Source organism: Lepidochelys kempii, chromosome 23, assembly GCF_965140265.1.
Source record: "Lepidochelys kempii isolate rLepKem1 chromosome 23, rLepKem1.hap2, whole genome shotgun sequence".
In the NCBI taxonomy this organism is placed as follows: Eukaryota; Metazoa; Chordata; order Testudines; family Cheloniidae; genus Lepidochelys; species Lepidochelys kempii.
The window spans coordinates 3,512,145-3,529,787 of NC_133278.1; the positions used below are offsets into that span (position 1 = coordinate 3,512,145).

A 17,643-nucleotide genomic window follows, 5' to 3' on the forward strand; every position below is an offset into this window, starting at 1 on the left:
CCTCTTTCACCATCTCCAGCAGCCTCCTCCTGGTCGCCCAGGACGGGGTGGGAGGGGGGCTTTCAGGGTAGGTGGACGCTGCTGGCTGCATCAGGAGGTCCCCGTTATCGGGGCGTTGGCTGGGAGCGTTTGGAGGTTCAGGGCCGGATCCTCAGGGGGTGTAAATCGCCGGTAGTCAGCCAGCTTGGAAGGAGCTAGTTTACACCAGCTGTCCCTCAGGCTGAAGGTCTGTTTCCCTTTAGATCGTTAGCTAGTTCGTGGTGCTTTGAGCGATGAGCTCTGCGCTGGGGTATACTCTCTGGGGCTTCCGTCCCAGGGGAGGTACTAAGGTTAAAATTCAGTCCAGCTGCAGGTCCCTAACTCATTTGTTGTATCTCTGTCTGTCTAGCTGGTTTGGAAGATCCAGGAATAGAACCCAGGAGTCCGGCCCCCCGGTCCCCTGAAGCTCTGCTGGGGGTGGGTTTTATTCCCCTCTCGAGATGGGGTGCGCTCTGTCGGGTTCCGGGATCACCCCGGGGAAAACCATTCCAGAGTCTAAGCGGCGCCCGTCGGTGGAAAGCCAAGCGGCGTCGAAAACGGGACCGGAGCACGGCGGCGACGGGCCGGGGGCAGTTCCCTTTCCGCTGGTGGACGCGCAGAAGGAGCGGATCCAGGAGTCCTGGCGGATCCTGCACGACAATATCGCCCGGGTCGGCATCATCGTCTTTATCAGGTGAGCGAAGCTGCCGGCTCGCTGGCTGTTCGGGCACAGAGGCTGTCTGCGATCCAGACGCCTGGTCCATGTCATCCCCACTCCCCTCCCTGGTCCCTGTCCTGGAGTCTGGCTTGCTCTGGGGTGCACGGGGATATTGCTGGGGGTGGACAGTTTTTGCCACCAAAGAAAATCCCCCAACTGGTTTGGTTTGTAAGCAGCCGATGGGAGTTTCTTGGCTTTAAAAAGTTCCATGTTTCTAGCAAAGCAGAGCCCAAAATGCAAGTGTGTTCAGAGCTGGTGTCTGGTCTAGCTCGCGGGTGTTCAAGGGGAACCCACGGGCCCAGACCCGCAACTGATGTCAGCCGGCACTGCTCCTTTGACTCCGGTGGAGCGTTGGCCCATTCACACCAGCTGTGGGATCTGACCCAATGGGGCCGTAGCTGTTTACGCCCGCTGCGGATCTGGTCTAGTGACTCCACTGGAACGCTGCTGTGTGGCCATGGGGCCGGTTTGGAGCTAGCCTTCGAGGTCAGCCGCTGATCTGTGAGGAGGAAGCCCAGGGAAACCGACCCCTGCACATGTCTTTGGGTCTTGCTCTTAACGGCAAATTTTTTCTTTGCACCTGTGTTTATTCCTACATTTCACATTTGGGTGGTTAGAATACAGGCACTGTCGGTTTTGATTCCTGGGTTCTTTCCCAGCTCTGGGAGGGGAGCCAGGACTCCTGGGTTCTATCCCAGCTCTGGGAAGGGAGTGGGGTCTAATGATTGGGGGCTGGGAGCCAGGACTCCTGGGTTCTATCCCAGCTCTGGGAGGGGAGCCAGGACTCCTGGGTTCTATCCCAGCTCTGGGAAGGGGGTGGGGTCTAGTGGTTATAGCAGGGGGGGTTGGGTGCCAGGACTCCTGGGTCCTATTCCCAGCTTTGGGATGGGAAGGACCGGTGTCTAGTGCTTACAGCAGAGGGGGCACTGGGTTCCAGGACTCCTGGGTTCCATACTTAGTTCTGGGAGGGGAGCAGGGTTGAGCATTACCCCAGGGGAGAACAGGACACCTGGATTCCATTCCCAGTTCCGACACTGACTTACCGTGTGACCCTGGGCAATTCTCCCCTCTCCCTGCCTCTGTTTCCCCAGGGGATGTGGCTTGTGGTGCTGAACTCATGCAGGTCTGTAAAGCACTTTTGGATCCTTGGATAGAAGTTGCGAGCAGCAGTTTACGATTGTAATACGCTCAAGCAAATAATTGTCGGTCAGCACACTTGTGGGGCTCTCTCTGAATTAATAACCTTCACGGTTACTGGGGGGCTTCTCATCTCGTGCTCTCAAAGCCCTTCCCGAAGGAAGGGTCAGTATCCTTATTGCCTTCCTAACAGAAGGGAGGAACTGAGGCACAGGGTGGGATCTGCCCAAAGTTAGTGACAGGGTTCAGAACAGAAACCAGGAGTCCTGACTCCCAGGCTCCACCCCCATTGCTCCAGCCACAAGACCAAATACCCTTATAAGACATGGAAAGAGAACCCAAAAATTCTTATGCCTAGCCCTGCTACTCTAACCACTCCTCTCCCAGAAAGAACCCAGGAGTCCTGCCTCCCAGGCCCCTTGGATCTAACCACTAGACCCCAGTCCCCTCCCAGAGCGGGGAGAGAACCCAGGAGTCCTGCCTCCTAGTCCCCACCCTGCTCTGGCCCCAGCCCCGATCTGCCCCTATTAGCCTTGTGGGGACAGAGAATAGCCACAGTGCAGTGGGCTTTGGTCGTACCAGACGGCTTGGCTGGGGGGTGCTGATGCCTGCTCCGGCTTAGCGCTTGTGTCTCTCTGACCTGCCGGTAGCAGGGCGCGGAGCTGCGGGGTGGGGAAGAGCAAACTGCTTTGCTCGAGTTCTTGCTGAGGTGGAGAAACTGTCCAGAGATCAGACCCCTTTGGGGTCACTAGGTGGCAACTGACCAGGACCTGCTGATTCGTTTGGCTGGATCAAGCATTGGAGGGGGGAGGCCAGAGGGGACAGTCTGTCCCGCAGCCTGCCAGCCTCCACTCATCCGCAGAGCAGACACAGCCTGGGCGGCTGGGGGGCATGTGCCCACCCTGGCCCCCGTGCCTCAGGGCCAGCCCGTTAAAGGCACCTTCCCCGGGAGTCAGCGAGTTGCCGCAGCGTCGCCAGCGTGAAGGCTCCCCAAATCACCAGAGTGGCTTAAACCGCCCCCCCCCACCCCGCCCCGAGATTTGAAAGGAGAGAACAGACTCTGGGTTCTCCATTGCGGCGTTCCCTAGCTTTTCGCTGCCTCCGTGAGGAACGCACGTCATTTCTGTTTAAAACGAGAGCCAAGGGTCTCCCGAAATCCCCTGCCTCCCGCAGCTGGGACTTTGGGGAAAGACCCCAAATATCGTGAGACTCCTGACGAAATCACAAGCGTTGGTGACGCAGATGTTGGCTGAATTCCCTGGAGGGCAGAGAATAGCCACAGCGCAGAGCACCCCAGCTATGTCCCTGATCCACCCCCAATGAGCCCTGGGGGCAGAGAACAGTCACAGCGCAGGGCTCTCTGGTCACAGGAGGCTGTACACCAGCTCCACACCAGCTGGGGAAGACCCCCGCCATGGGGAGATTCTCAGGGGACCGTTTGGGCTGCCAGAGAGGGACAAAGGGCTTTTGAGCGTGATGGAGAGGCAGGCCAAGAGGAGCTGGGGCAGAGAAACGCGCCTCTCCCAGGCTACGTTCATCCACCAGGAAGGGCGAAGAGGCACCAGCAGGGTTTAACTTTCCCCGGGCAGGCTGATCCGTAACCCCCACCCCTTGGCTGTTTATCTGGGAACTCCGGCCCCGCGTGTGGGGAAGGCTCCTCTCCCATGGCACCGGAGCCCATCCTGTGTTCCATATGGCATCAATTACTCCAATTACCCGGCTGCAGGTCTCCTGGCTAATCCAATAGGGGAAACAGCAAATTGATTGGAAACACGGCAAGCCTGTCCGATCGCATCAGCTGCCTAATGAGGGTCATTAAGGCCTGCTGGGAAATGAAGGCTCCAGTTAGAGCTGGGGCTGGATCTCAGCACCCCTTAACTTTGGCCTCATAGATAGATTCATTGGCCCCTTATAGATTCATTAGGAGGAGGCTGCTTCTGCTGCACTGGTGGGCCACGAAGAAGGCGATCTTCTCCTTGGTGTTGCCTGGCTTGATGATGTACTAGGTGTCCAGCAGCACCCGGCCCTCCTCCCTCTGGCTGGGGCTGGGGGAGACCACATTGCACTGCGCAGACCCCGGCTGAGATCAGGGCCCCGTTGCGCCGGGTGCTGCCCAGACCCCAACCGAGATCTGGGCTTCATCGTGCCAGGCGCTGCCCAGACCCCAGCCGAGATCAGGGCCCCATCATGCCGGGTGCTGCCCTAAAGAGCTCACAATCTAAATACCCAAAAGTTGGGAGGGGAAACTGAGGCACGGAGATGGAAAAGGACTGGCCCCCAGTCACCCAACAGATCAGTGGCAAAGCCAGGAATAGAAGCCAGTTGTCCTGTGCCCCCGGCTAGTGCTCTATCGCGATCCCTAGTAAGACAGGATGCACCTGGCAGGCAGGATTGTAGGGGAGAGCCCTTCCCACAGCATGTATGCGGCCAGCGTTATGGGTAAAAGGCCTGTGTTTGCCTGACAACCGCATGGCTTATGAACCCTGACATCCCAGTCCTCTGCTCTCGCCGGCCAGTGGCTCAAAGAACTCAGCAGCCGAAGGATTTCAGCCCCTTTTCTTCATGGCCTCAGGTGCACTTCTTTCCAAGTCACTGGTTCCGCGCCCTAGCTCGCCCCATCCAGCAGGATCTCAGAGGACTTTACAACGGAGCTCAGTGGCATTATCCCCATTGGACAGGTGGGGACACTGAGTCACGAGGCAGGGGAAGGGTCTCCCTAGCCCCAGTCTGATGCTCAATCCATGAGGCCACACTGATTTCTGTTCTACTCCCAGCAGGTCTCACTCCCCAGGCCTTGGCATCTCAGGCCAGCCTCCTTCCATCCCTCCTTGCTCCTCTAGCCTTCCCCGGCCTTCTCCCCCACAGGGCTGCATTCCCAGGCTAACCGTGCTTGGTCCTAGCTACTGCCCGAACTCAGGCAGACCTGGCTCTGCATGCTCACCTTCCCCCAAGCGCCCCTCCTCCCCTCCACCTGGAGAGGTGGGCTGGGGTTGGCACAGGACGCAGCTGGCTCCCCTGCTTAAAGGGCCAGGCCCCCCCAGGGTGGGATTCTGAAGTGTGACGAAGCAGGAGCCCTGACACGACAACCGCCTTCCGCTCCGTCTTAGCAACCGGATTCTGCATCAACGCAGCAGCCCCGCCCCCCCCACACCTCCAGCCCCATTGCATCGCCAGCAATAAACCACAGCGCAATCAGCTGTGCAGAAAGGGCACCGCCCAGGCGATCACCCACTTCCGTGGCACCCCCAGGTGCCGGGGCTCCAATTAACTTTCCTTCCCAGTGGGCAGCCCCGCGGATCCCGGTGGAAGCTGGGGGGGTGAGGTGGCGGGGTTATTTAATCCCTGCGGCTTTTCCTCCTCTCCTTCGTTGGGCTGCTTTGCATAAAGATTCATAATTAACCAGCACCAAGCGCCCCCCCCCCAGGCTCAGCTGCCCTCACAAATAAACTAAAGTGTAGGCCATTGGTCCACCAGCTGGTGCGTCAGGACTGTACTTCCCACCGCTGGACTGAATCGGTCAAACTATGTGTCATAAACCCCTCTACTGCTCCAAGTCAGTGAGGATTTTCCACGTCTGGGCTTGTGGAGCATGCAGAGCCGAGTTCTATAGCCCAGCACCTCTCTGCCGTTTTAGGGACTTGCCACATCTCGCAGAGGCCAAGGAGTTAGCCCCAGGCGAGGAATTGCCCGTGATTTCCTTTCACTGAACTTGCTCAGAGCATAATCACAGACAAGTAGACTGGGCATGGCATAGGGGGCCTTAAATCCAGGCGCCTCAAGGCACTTCACAAACAGTGGAAGGAAATCTCACAGACCCCAGGACGTGACCACTAGCCTGCTTTTACTGATGGGGAAACTGAGGCACAGATTGGTGAAAGAGCTTGCCCACGGTCACACAGCGAGCCTAGGGCACAGATGGGGAGAGGACCCAGGAGTCCTGACACTCACAGGGAGTCCAGGCCACAGCTGGGGATGGGACCCAGGAGTCCTGATGCTCAGTGAATGAGTCTGGGGCACAGCTGCGGCCTGGACCCAGGAGCCCTAATGTTTACAGGGAGTCCGGGCCACAGCTGGGGTGGGGACCCAGGAGTCCGGTCCTTTACACTAGATGACGGTTCCATGCACAGCAAATCCACTTCCAAACATCAGAAACCCGATCTGAACCTTTCCCTCAAATTTTCAGAGTGCTGTTTTTATTTCTTGGATTTTTGGAGGGTTACGAAAGTTTGATCATTGATTTATGCACTGCAATGGGCCATGGTGGCTGCCAGGGGAGAATGCCCCTTACCGAGCCCTCCACCTTGCTCCCTGCAGGACAGTGCCCCCTGGTGCCACACCGGGGCAGTGTAGTCAGCACGAACTGTGTGGGGAGAGTGCCCCCAACTGAGCCCCCTCAGAGCCCCGCTTCTCAGAGCACAGCGCCCCATAACATCAAGCATCACTTCTTCTGAGGTTCTGAAGGAAGTGGGAGGAAGGCAGACTGCTTGAAAGTCCCCAGGGAAAGATAAAAGGGGTAATATAAAATTAGGGGTGGTGTCATGGTGGGGGTCCACTTCAGACCACCAAATCAGGAAGAGATGGTGGATGGGGGATTTCTAGGACAAATAACAGAAATATCCAAAAGACAAGACCTGGTCGTAATGGGGGACTTTAATTATCCAGGCATCTGTTGGAAAAGAAACACGGCCAAACCCAACATTTCCAATCTGTTCTTGGGGCCCTGATCTCGGTCACTGGAAGGAACCCCTTTCCGACTTGAGTCTGACCAGCAAGGAGAAATTGGTAGCGAATCTGAAGTTGGAAGGCGATTTGGGTGAAAGTGATCATGAAATGAGAGATTTCCTGATTCAAAGGAAAGGAAGAAGTGGAAGAAGCAGAATGGACTTTGAAAAAGCAGTTTCAGAGGGGCAGCCGTGTTACTCTGTATCAGCAAAAGCAACAAGGAGTCCTTGTGGCACCTTAGAGACTAACACATTGATTTGGGCATAAGCTTTCGTGGGCTACAACCCACTTCATCAGATGCATGGCCTACTGTATTTTCCACTCCATGCATCGGATGAAGTGAGTTATAGCCCACAAAAGCTTATGCCCAAATAAATGTGTTAGTCTTTAAGGTGCCACAAGGACTCCTCGTTGTTTTTGAAAAAGCAGACTTTAACAAACGCAGAGAGCGAGTAGGTAATGTCCCGCGGGGAGAACATTAAGGGACAAAGGAATTCCAGTGAGCTGGCGGTCTCTGAAGGAAACAATATTAAAGGCATAACTGCCAACCATCCTAATGGGAAGGAAAGATAAGAATAAGGAGAGGCCAATATGGCTCTTTGATGTCCTGAAAATCAAAGAGGAAGCCTGGAAAAAGTGGACACATGGATGAATTCATTGCTAAGCAGGAGAACAGCAGAACAGGGACAAACATGCAGGGAACAAATCGGAAGGGCAAAGAAATGAGTTAAACCTTGCAAGGGACACGAAAGGCCACAAGAAGAGGTTGTTTAAATACATTAAGAGGAAGAAGAAGGCAAGTGTAGGTGCTTTACTTAGCAGGGAAGGCGGCCGAGGTGTTTAATGCCTATTTTGCTTCAGTCTTCACTAATGGTGGCCAGAGACTCTACATGATTAATATTACCAACTCGGGGAAGGAACGCAAGCCACACTAGGGAAAGAACTGGTTAAGGACTATTTAAAGAAGTTGGATGTATTCAAGCCTCTGATGAAATTCACCGGAGGGGACTTAAGGGACTATCTGAAGCAATCTCAGAACTATTAGTGATTATCTTTGAGAACTTCTGGTGGACGGGAGTCCCAGAGGACTGGAGAAGGGCAAACAGAGTACTAAAAAAGGGGTCCAAATAGGACCAGGGGAATTACAGACCAGCCAGCCGAACTCTGATACTCAGAAAGATACTGGAGCAAATTATTAAAAAATCAATTCATAAGCACCTAGAGGATAATGGGGTGATAAGGAATAACCAGCCTGGCTTTGTCAAAAACAAATCATCCCAAAACAACCTAATTTCCTTCTTTGACCGGGTTGCTGGCCAAGTGGATGAGGGGGAAGCGGTAGACGGGATATAGCTTGATTTAACTAAGGTTATTGACACAGTCCCACATGATGGTGTCATAAGCAAATTAGGGAAATGTGGCCTAGATGAAATCACTATATGGTGGTCGCACAACTGATTGAAAGGCCAAACTCAAAGAGGAGTTATCAATGGTTCACTGTCAGATTGGGAGGACGTATGTAGTGGGGTCCTGCAGGGGTCAGTCCTGGGCCCGGTACCGGTCAATGTTTTCCTCAATGACTTGGATAATGGAGTGGAGAGTGCGCTTATAAAATCTGTGGATGCAACTGACCTGGGAGGGGTTGTTAGCATTATGGAGGACAGGATTAGAGTTCAAAACTACCAGGATAAATTGGAGAATTGGTCTGAAATGAACATGATGAAATTCAATAAAGACAAGTGCAAAGTACGTCACTTAGGAAGGAAAAATCAAATGCAAAATGGGGAACAACCGGTTAGGGGGTTGTACTGCCGAAAAGGATCTGGTCGTTCGAGTAGATCACAAACTGAATATGAGTCAACAATGTGATGCAGTTGCAAAAAAGGCAAGTAACATTCTGGGTGTGTTATCAGGAGTGTCGTATGTAAAACACGGAGGTCATTGTCCTGCTCTACTCGGCACTGGGGCGCAGTGTCCAGTTCTGGGCGCCGCGCTTTAGGAGAGACGTGGGCAAACTGGAGAGAGCCCAGAGGAGAGCCACAAAAAGAATCCAAGGTTTAGCAAACCTGCCCTAGGAGGAGAGGTTAAAAGAAGTGGGTAGGTTTAGTCTGGAGCAAAGCAGACTGAGGGGGGGCCTGAGAACAGTCGTCTGATACGTTACGCGTGTTGTAAAGAGGACGAGGATCAGCTGTTCTCCATGTCTGCTGAAGGCAGGACAAGAAGCAATGGGTGTAATCCACCGCAAGGGACATTTAGTTGAGATATTAGGAGCAACTCTCTAACTCTCCGGGGAGTGACGCTCCGGAGCAGGCTCCCAAAGGAGGTCGTGGGATCCCCGTCACTGGAGCTTTTTCAGAACAGGCTGGACAAACCCCGGTCGGGGCTGGTCTAGGTTTACTTGGTCCGGCCCCAGCACAGGGGGCTGGACCTGACGACCTCCGGAGGTCCCTTCCCGCCGGACATTTCTCTGATACTGATCAGTCCAGACCCTGCTTAGCCTGCAAAAGCCAACAAGCCTTGCAGCCGGTGGCACCACTGGCTGGAATTTGCTGCTGCCTTCCACTGGGCACAAGTGCGCTGAACCTGGTCTCCTCCCCCTCCGTGCCGCATGGGGCGAGGGGCTGACAGATGGCTCTCCCCAGAGCTCCCCTGTGCAGAACAATCACTCTCCCAAGAGCACTATATTTAGCACGGATGCTTGCAGAGCGTCCACCCAAGCTGTTCGTTCAGAGCGTTAGCCCAGCTGAACATTTGTTTCTCTTGGGCTCGGCAAAAGACGGGAGACTTCTTATCCAGTCTGTCTACATTAGGGTTAGTGGATTATGGTCGCACCCACAGGCCGCATCTGAGATCGGGGCCCCATCGCGCCGGGCGCTGCCTAGACACGCAGTGACCGAGATCGGGGCCCCGTCGGGCTGGGCGCTGCCCAGACACGCAGTGACCGAGATCGGGGCCCCGTTGCGCTGGGCGCTGCCCAGACACACAGTAACCGAGATCGGGACCCCGTCGTGCCAGGCGCTGCTCAGACACACAGTGACTGAGATCGGGGCCCCGTCGCGCCAGGCGCTGCCCAGACACACAGTGACCGAGATCGGGGCCCCGTCGGGCCGGGCGCTGCCCAGACACGCAGTGACCGAGATCGGGGCCCCATCGCGCCGGGCGCTGCCTAGACACACAGTGACCGAGATCGGGGCCCCGTCGGGCTGGGCGCTGCCCAGACACGCAGTGACCGAGATCGGGGCCCCGTCGGGCTGGGCGCTGCCCAGACACACAGTGACCGAGATCGGGGCCCCGTCGGGCTGGGCGCTGCCCAGACACGCAGTGACCGAGATCGGGGCCCCGTTGCGCTGGGCGCTGCCCAGACACACAGTGACCGAGATCGGGGCCCCGTCGGGCCGGGCGCTGCCCAGACACACAGTGACCGAGATCGGGGCCCCCGTCGGGCCGGGCGCCGCCCAGACACGCAGTGACCGAGATCGGGGTCCCGTCGGGCCGGGCGCCGCCTAGACACGCAGTGACCGAGATCGGGACCCCATCGGGCCGGGCGCCGCCTAGACACACAGTGACTGAGATCGGGACCCCGTCGGGCCGGGCGCTGCCCAGACACACAGTGACTGAGATTGGGGCCCCGTCGGGCCGGGCGCTGCCCAGACACACAGTGACCGAGATCGGGACCCCGTCGGGCCGGGCGCTGCCCAGACACACAGTGACTGAGATTGGGGCCCCGTCGGGCCGGGCGCCGCCTAGACACACAGTGACCGAGATCGGGGCCCCCGTCGGGCCGGGCGCCGCCTAGACACACAGTGACTGAGATTGGGGCCCCGTCGGGCCGGGCGCTGCCCAGACACACAGTGACCGAGATCGGGGCCCCGTTGGGCTGGGCGCCGCCCAGACACACAGTGACCGAGATCGGGGCCCCGTCGGGCCGGGCGCCGCCCAGACACACAGTGACCAAGATCAGGGCCCCATCGTGCCAGGTGCTGCACACACAAACACACAGTAACTGAGGTCTGGGCACTGCCTGGCACAGTGGGGCCCCGGCCTTGCTTGGCACCTCTAGACATGACAGTAATGGGTGATGAATGATAAAAGGGAATTCCAGAATCTCACCAAACCCTGTGAAAAGGTGTGTGGTCTGAACCCTGAGAATTGGCCCAGGAGCCAGGACTCCTGGGTTCCACTCCTGGCTCTGGGAGGGGAGTGAGGTCTAGTGGTTACAGCAGGGGGGGCAGGGAGCCAGGACTCCTGGGTTCCACTCCTGGCTCTGTGGAGGGCGGGGGAGTGGGGTCCAGTGGTTGGGGGGGGGCAGGGAGCCAGGACTCCTGGGTTCCACTCCTGGAAGGGGAGGGCTGCTCTGCCAGTTACAGAGGGGCACTGAGTCAGGATTCCTGGGTTCTCTCCTGGTCCCTACTGAGGTCAAGTCACTTCCCATGTTGCCGTCTACGCAGGCAGGTGGACGGCTCCCACCATTGCAATGTGCTGTGAGGCGGGGAGGGGCAGTATACACGGCAGAGTGTTGTTTTGGCACGACCCCTAGGGGTCGCGCCCGTGCACTTCGCCCAGCTGCCCTGTAGTCCAAAAAGACCCAGTTAAACGGCTAGCGCCCGATCCCCCTAAGTCTGCCTCCCCTCCCCCGCTCAGGTTATTCGAGACCCACCCCGAGTGCAAAGATGTCTTCTTCCTCTTCCGGGACATCGACGACCTGCAGCAGCTCAAGATGAACAAGGAGCTGCGAGCCCATGGCCTGAGGTGGGTCCCTGGGGGGGGCGGGGTGCCGTGGAACCCGCTACCACGCCAGGCCCGAGCTCCTGGGTCCATGAGGGCGCAGCACGGCCCTTGAGTCACAAGGCTAATGCAAGTGGCTGAGTGACAGGAATCAGGACTCCTGGGTTCTATTCCAGGATCGCCGAGGGGAGGAAGGTGGGATCTAGTGGTTAGAGCAGGAGAGAGGCTGGGAACCAGGACTCCTGGGTTTGTTCCTGGATCTGGGTGGGGGAGAAGCATCTCATCTCCCCATGCTGGCTAACGTGGGAAGGGGAGCTGCTCCCCAAAACGAGGGTGGGCTCTCCCACCAGACCCGGCTTTGAAAGGTAAAGTAATCAAGCTATGGAAATGGGAGTGGTCCGAGACGGGGAGGGTCAGGGCTGGAGCCAGTCCCATAAGGAGTACCCAACCATGGTATGGGGTGGTGGGCATGGGAAGAAGGTTGGAGAGGAGCCAGGGGGAGCTTTGGGGGGCTGGGAGGGGGAGCTGGTTAGTCAGTTAATTTGCTAGGCCGATATTATTATTGTCTGAAGAACAAGGCCCTGCGTCTGCAGACCAGCCCTTGTTAGCCTGTGGAACTGCCTGCCAAAGAACGTTCCTGAGCTGGGTCGACTCTGGGGAAGCTGAACCTGTGCCAGGGGCTTGCTTTACAGAGGTGCTGAGCACCCACAACTCACTGTGCAGCCAGTGGGACCTGCCAAGGCTTGGGGCCTCTGGACATGGGGCCTGAGGGTTCTCCATGTTCATGCACCAGGGCATTGGTGCTGGAGGGGGTCAGGAAGGAATTTCTCCCGATGCAAGATGGGCTCCCACCTGAAGCAGCCAGCTTTGGCAGGCTAGAAGGCTGGATGTTGGCAGCGTATGGCACATCTCCCGCCTACCGCTCTGCCCCATGGGAAGCAGGGACTAGCCACAGTCCAGTGCGATGCAGCCACGCCCCCCGATCCAATGCTTGATTCTCCCCCACCCCAGGGTGATGTCCTTCATCGAGAAAAGCGTGGCCCGGCTGGACCAAGAGGACAAGCTGGAACAGCTGGCCTTTGAGCTTGGCAGGAGTCACTATAGATACAATGCCCCTCCCAAGTACTATGAGGTGAGCACCCCAGGGACCCGGCTGCAGGGGAGGGGGTGGACCTCCCCATTCTGCGGGGGTCGGGGAGCTCCTGTGGGATCTGCTAACCCCCATGGTGTTTGGAACCAGGGTATCCCAGAGGGTATCCCAGAGGGCATTGCACCACGGTGGCAGGCTGGGAGCGATTTTTCCCAGCACCTTCCCGTACAAAGCAATTATCCCAGCATGCACTGGTACACAGTGCCTTTTTCCCAGCATGCATGAGTAGAAATATCCTTTTTCCCAGCATGCACTTGTGCAAACGGCTCTTTTCCCCCCAGCATGCTCCAGTATGAACCGCTTTTCCCACAATTCACGAGGACGAACTGCTTTTCCCAGCATACTCCAGTACAAACCACTTTCCCCCCACAGTTCACCAGTTGGAACCTGGAACTGGTACCCACTGCTTTTTCCCCCGCCACCATGCTCCAGGGCAAATGGCGTTTCCCACCATTCACCAGGACGAACCAATTTTCCCAATCCCAGGATACCCTGGTGCGAACTGATTTCCCCACAATCCGCCGGTGCAAACTGCTTTTCCCAGCACATCCCAGTGTGAACTGCTTCCCCCTTCTCCCCCAATTCGCCACTATGCTTTCCCCTGCATGCACGGCTGCAAACACAGCTGTGCAGCGTGATCGGTCCACCAGCTGGCTGGGCCGGGAGAGATCTGTGTTCTCGGCGGCGCCCAGCCACGTCCGGACCGGTCTGTATTTGCCACAGGTCCATCTGTAGCCCGGGCAGGGAAGGGCTGGGGCTGGCGCCTCCCTCTGACCCTGCCTTGGCTCTCTGTTTCCAGTACGTGGGCATCCAGTTCATCAGCACGGTGCAGCCCATCCTAAAGGAGCGCTGGACGCCGGAAGTGGAGGAGGCCTGGCAGGTAGGGAGCAGCTCCACGGCCGTCTCCCGTGCTGCTGCTGGCAGAGCTCCCGTCCATGCCTGGGTGGGCTGGACCCCTTCATCCTTCCCCGATCCCTTTCTGTGGGGCTCCCGCCGTCAGCTGCAGCGGAATGGGAGCTAGACGAGGCCTCTTTGGGGCTTACGGGGAGGGCTTGGCCCTCCTGGTTGGCCTAGTAATGGGTTTGGAGCCCGATTCTCAGCAACACTCAGGCTCTTCTGGCTGCATCCAGGGGCCTTGATGTGGATTGAAATAGTCCACCCCGTACAGGCCTCCCCAGGGCCCACAAGGGGCAGATCGGGGGCGTGGCCGGAATGCCCTGCGCTGTGGCTATTCGCTGCCCCCCAGGACCCAGGGGGACTGAGCATGACTTAGAGCAGCCCTCAAGCTGCTCTAACTGGGGACTGGGCTAGCCCCTGCAGGGTGTATTCAGGGAGTGCAAAGGGGGCGAGGTTCGGCCCCCTCACGTGTACGTTTTACGATACAGATCACGCAGACAGACTGTTCTGCTCAGCCCCTGCAGCCTTGGGCTGGAGCATGCTAAGTGCAGATGGAATCTTTGGAGAATTTAGTTGCCAAACTCTAACCAGTCTCTACTGAGCATGTGCAAACTGAGATTCCCCCCTACCTCCCCCAAAGGCTTCTAATTTAGCCAAATTTGAGTGGGATGTCACAGGGAGGGCAAAAGGCACCTCCCTGGCCCCAAGGTGACCATGCCCGAACCAGCCGCCCTGCCAGGCCTGCTTCACCCCTTGTGCGTTCTCTCTCCCCTCCCCTGGCAGAGTCTGTTCAAGTACCTGACGGCCGCGATGAAACGGGGGTACTACAAGGAAGAGGAGAAATCGGGCAGCATCCAATCCCTGGCCTTGAGGAAACCCGGGACTGGATCCATCCTGAACAGAATATAGGACCGAGAGCGGGCGGTGCCGCGGTTGGCTTGGCTTGCTGTGATATTCCCATAGGATCTCTCCATCCCCCCTGTGCACAAGGAACTGCCCTTGCTTGTGACTTTCACTGGCTGTGATTCCAGCTGACCGGAGCACAGAAGCTGGATTTTTGCTGCTGGTCAGAGGCCCCATCTGTGCAGCCGGGGTCCCCATGGGGTCGCTGCAGCAGGTAGAGGCAGTAAACTATCGCTGAACCCCCTCTACTTTGGGCATAGGCAGTTCTGGGTGGGCTTCCTGGAAGGGAAAAGAGGCTGAGAATAGGAGTGGGCTTTAGAGACTGGCGTGAGGGCCTTGATTTCAATATATGGACTGTTATCCATCCAGCCCATCTACCAGCGGCGGGGAAGGAGTTAAACATCCCCCGCGTGTGCAGCGCGGCGGTGTTAAAGGTGACTCGCGAAGGGAAATGAAATTGGGGTGTGGGCCCTCCCCCCGTTCTGCTTCTTTCCAATGGATCAAGACACCCAGAGAAATTAAACTTGGTCCACCCCAGCCTTCTTGCGAGCTGGTAACAGTCTGCTACCGCTGCCAGCTCCGGGAGCGACTCTGTTAGCTTGAGTGGTGGAGGCCCGTACTAGGCATAAGACCAGTGAGACGAGGTAGAGACAGCTGTACAAGGGGAGTACAAGGAAAGAATGAGACAATCTGGTCAGGTTCAAACCCGGTTGATGGCCCTGTGCTGGGTGCCGGTATAAAACTGATGCTGGAGGAGGGCCGTGAAATCACGTGGACCTCAGAGACGGGGGCAATAGGACAGAAGTAGCCTTACCCTGTGGTTAAAGCATTGGTGGGGGATGCAGGAGATCAAGGGTCACTCCCCACCTCCGCTACAGCTTCCCTGTGTGACCTTTGGCAAGTTACATCATCTTTCTAGGCCTGGGTCCCCCTCGGTCTGTACAATAACTGTGCCTTTGTCCGGTTAGACTGGAAGCTGTCTGGAGCAGGGGCAGTCTCCCAGGGGGCCCTGATCTCAGTTTGCAGTGGCAATAAAGCAAGCTTTTACAGGAGAAACGTTGACCTGGCAACCTACCCTGCAGGACTCGATGGAGAACTAGCCCTGGGGCTGGTCTAGGCGCAAAAATGGCACCAATTTAACTAAACCCCCCGCCCCCAAAATTCAAAGCCAACTTAGTTAAATGAGTGCAAACCCACCTCAGTGATTATTTATTATTTCATAGAATCATAGAATATCAGGGTTGGAAGGGACCTCAGGAGGTATCTAGTCCAACCCCCTGCTCAAAGCAGGACCAATCCCCAATTTTTGCCCCCAATCCCTAAATGGCCCCCTCAAGGATTGAACTCACAACCCTGGGTTTAGCAGACCAATGCTCAAACCACTGAGCTATCCCTCCCTCCATTTGTACTATGGAAGGCCCTAGGAGCCCTAGCCATGGACCAGGCCCCCACTGTGCCAGGCGCTGTACATCTTTATTGCTATTGCATGTATTACGGTCGCGCCTTGGAGCCCCAGTTAATTGGGTTCCCCGGGGTATTATGGGCTTACCCTCCCTTTTTCGCCGTCATCCCTCCAACTCTCTTGCAATGCCCTTAAATAAAGCAGCAACTTCCGTGTTTGCGGGCAGACGTTTTGATTTCTGCCCCTGCCGTCTGAGAGCAACTCCTGTCAGTTTCTCACGGCAGCATCCAGGGCTGGTGCTAATTCTACTGCTTTGGGCCAGGTTCTTCCCTTCTGCCAGCGATCATCCTTGATTAACAACCCCCGCCCCCCACATCTGTCCTGGCCTCTAGGCCACCGCCAAGCAAGCAATATTCAGCTCCTGCTTTTTGCCCGGCCTCGGCTACGTGGCCACGTGGCCACGTCTCCCCTCGTCCTGCGATGAAACCTGGAACGTTCTGCAGTTTTGATGCCTTGTGCGCCCGCCTTCCCAGCGTTTCCCTCCTGCTTTCTGAGCTGGTGACAAACTTCTGGAGGTTTGATTGCCGGGAAAACGGCTTCTCTGCCCAAATCTCATTTTCAAGGCAATAGCCGATGGAATGGTTGCTGCTAATCCTCGTTTTCTGCAGGAAGCGCCTCGATTTCCCCCTCAGGCGTGCTCCTTGCAGTTTGCCTCATCCCTGGTTTTGCAAGTTGCGAGGGAAAATACGTCCACTCAGGGGCCTGAAGGCTGGGAACGGGCTGCGTCACTTCCCTGCATCACAAGAGAGCGTGCACGCTGGCCGAGTGGCTGGAAGCTCCCTTGGACTCTCGCCAAGGTTTTACAGGGAGGTTGCAGGGGAGCCAGAAAAGGGATGCAGGATTCCCATATCCTAGGGTCATGCCTTAACCTAACCTCTAGAGGGTGCCGGAAGGAAGGGGGGGGGGAAGGGTAGAGCATGGCTCCAGCCCATAATACTCTGGGCAACCTAGTTAACCCTATCATGACCGCTTTGCTACAGCGTAAGCGCATTTATACTGAAGTAGCTGGGTCCACGCTGGTCCACTTGAATTGGCTCGGGATCGCTAAAGCAGGCCGCCTTTCTCTACAGACCAGGCCTGAGACAGACAGAAGAGGGCACAGATCCAGTCTTGTCTATTCCTGGGCAGGTCGCCTTTCAGCGCTCCCTCTGGTCTGCACCAGGGCCTTTCTTTCTTTCTTTCTTTTTTTCTGCTGCTGTCTTGCAGACCTGGGTTCTCCATGGCCCCCAAACAGCGGCTTTCTCAACAGCCGTCGCAGGGATCGCAAAAAAAGTTGAGGGCTGAAGCATTCAGCGTGTCGGGACACTCCGTGCTGAGCTCCCAAATCTTCCAAAAGGGGCTGCTGATTCTGAATGACTGGGGGCACGGCCCAGGACTCCTGGGTTCTAGTCCCAGCTCTGGGAGGGAGTATGATGCAGTGGTTAGAGCCAGGGGACTGGGTGTCTGAAAATCTAGCCCAGGTTGGGCACCCAAAATGAGTGGCCAGGTTTACTAAACTGTCGGGTGGATTCTAGGCGCCTAATCCCCTGTGTTAGCCCCGTGACTGCTGTCCCGATGATCCGGGCCTTCTTCCTATACACACCCCTCAGCTGCGTAGCTCTGCCTAAAGTGACACGACACGGTTAAATAAACCCACAGCGCAGATCTTGGTGTACGGATAATTTTTTGCTTTGACATGAAGGTCATTTTAAAAACAAACAAACCCAATACACTCTTAAAACCAGGCTGATAGCAGGGGACTGGGGCACTGCCTGCCGCCCGGCCTCCCTGGTGCGGGGAGCTGGCTGGCTTGGGGGCGTTAGGGAATGGGGCACGGGGCCTTTCCCCTCTAGGGGGCACTGGTTCCCACCTGGCCCCAAGGGCAGGGGGGACTGGCTGGCTCAGGAGGTTGAGGAATGGCGCATGGGGCCT

At 56.9% G+C, this 17,643-nt stretch overlaps 1 protein-coding gene across 1 annotated transcript; it reads left to right on the forward strand.

Moving 5' to 3' along the window:
* LOC140902034 (neuroglobin-like) lies at positions 1 to 17,337 on the forward strand. The gene is made up of 6 exons (XM_073321642.1): positions 1 to 67; positions 389 to 712; positions 11,237 to 11,344; positions 12,332 to 12,452; positions 13,270 to 13,350; positions 14,151 to 17,337. Exons 2-6 carry the CDS (start codon positions 480 to 482, stop codon positions 14,274 to 14,276), a joined length of 669 nt encoding a protein of 222 aa, XP_073177743.1. The 5' UTR covers positions 1 to 67; positions 389 to 479; the 3' UTR covers positions 14,277 to 17,337.
* The last annotated feature ends 306 nt before the right edge of the window (positions 17,338 to 17,643 follow it).

Bases quoted from the DNA above. Each gene is read 5' to 3' on its own strand.
- LOC140902034 (XM_073321642.1), top strand. From the start codon at position 480: ATGGGGTGCGCTCTGTCGGGTTCCGGGATCACCCCGGGGAAAACCATT. The intron at 11,345-12,331 runs GTGGGTCCCTGG...CCCCCACCCCAG, and splicing joins CTGCGAGCCCATGGCCTGAG to GGTGATGTCCTTCATCGAGA. The intron at 13,351-14,150 runs GTAGGGAGCAGC...CTCCCCTGGCAG, and splicing joins AAGTGGAGGAGGCCTGGCAG to AGTCTGTTCAAGTACCTGAC.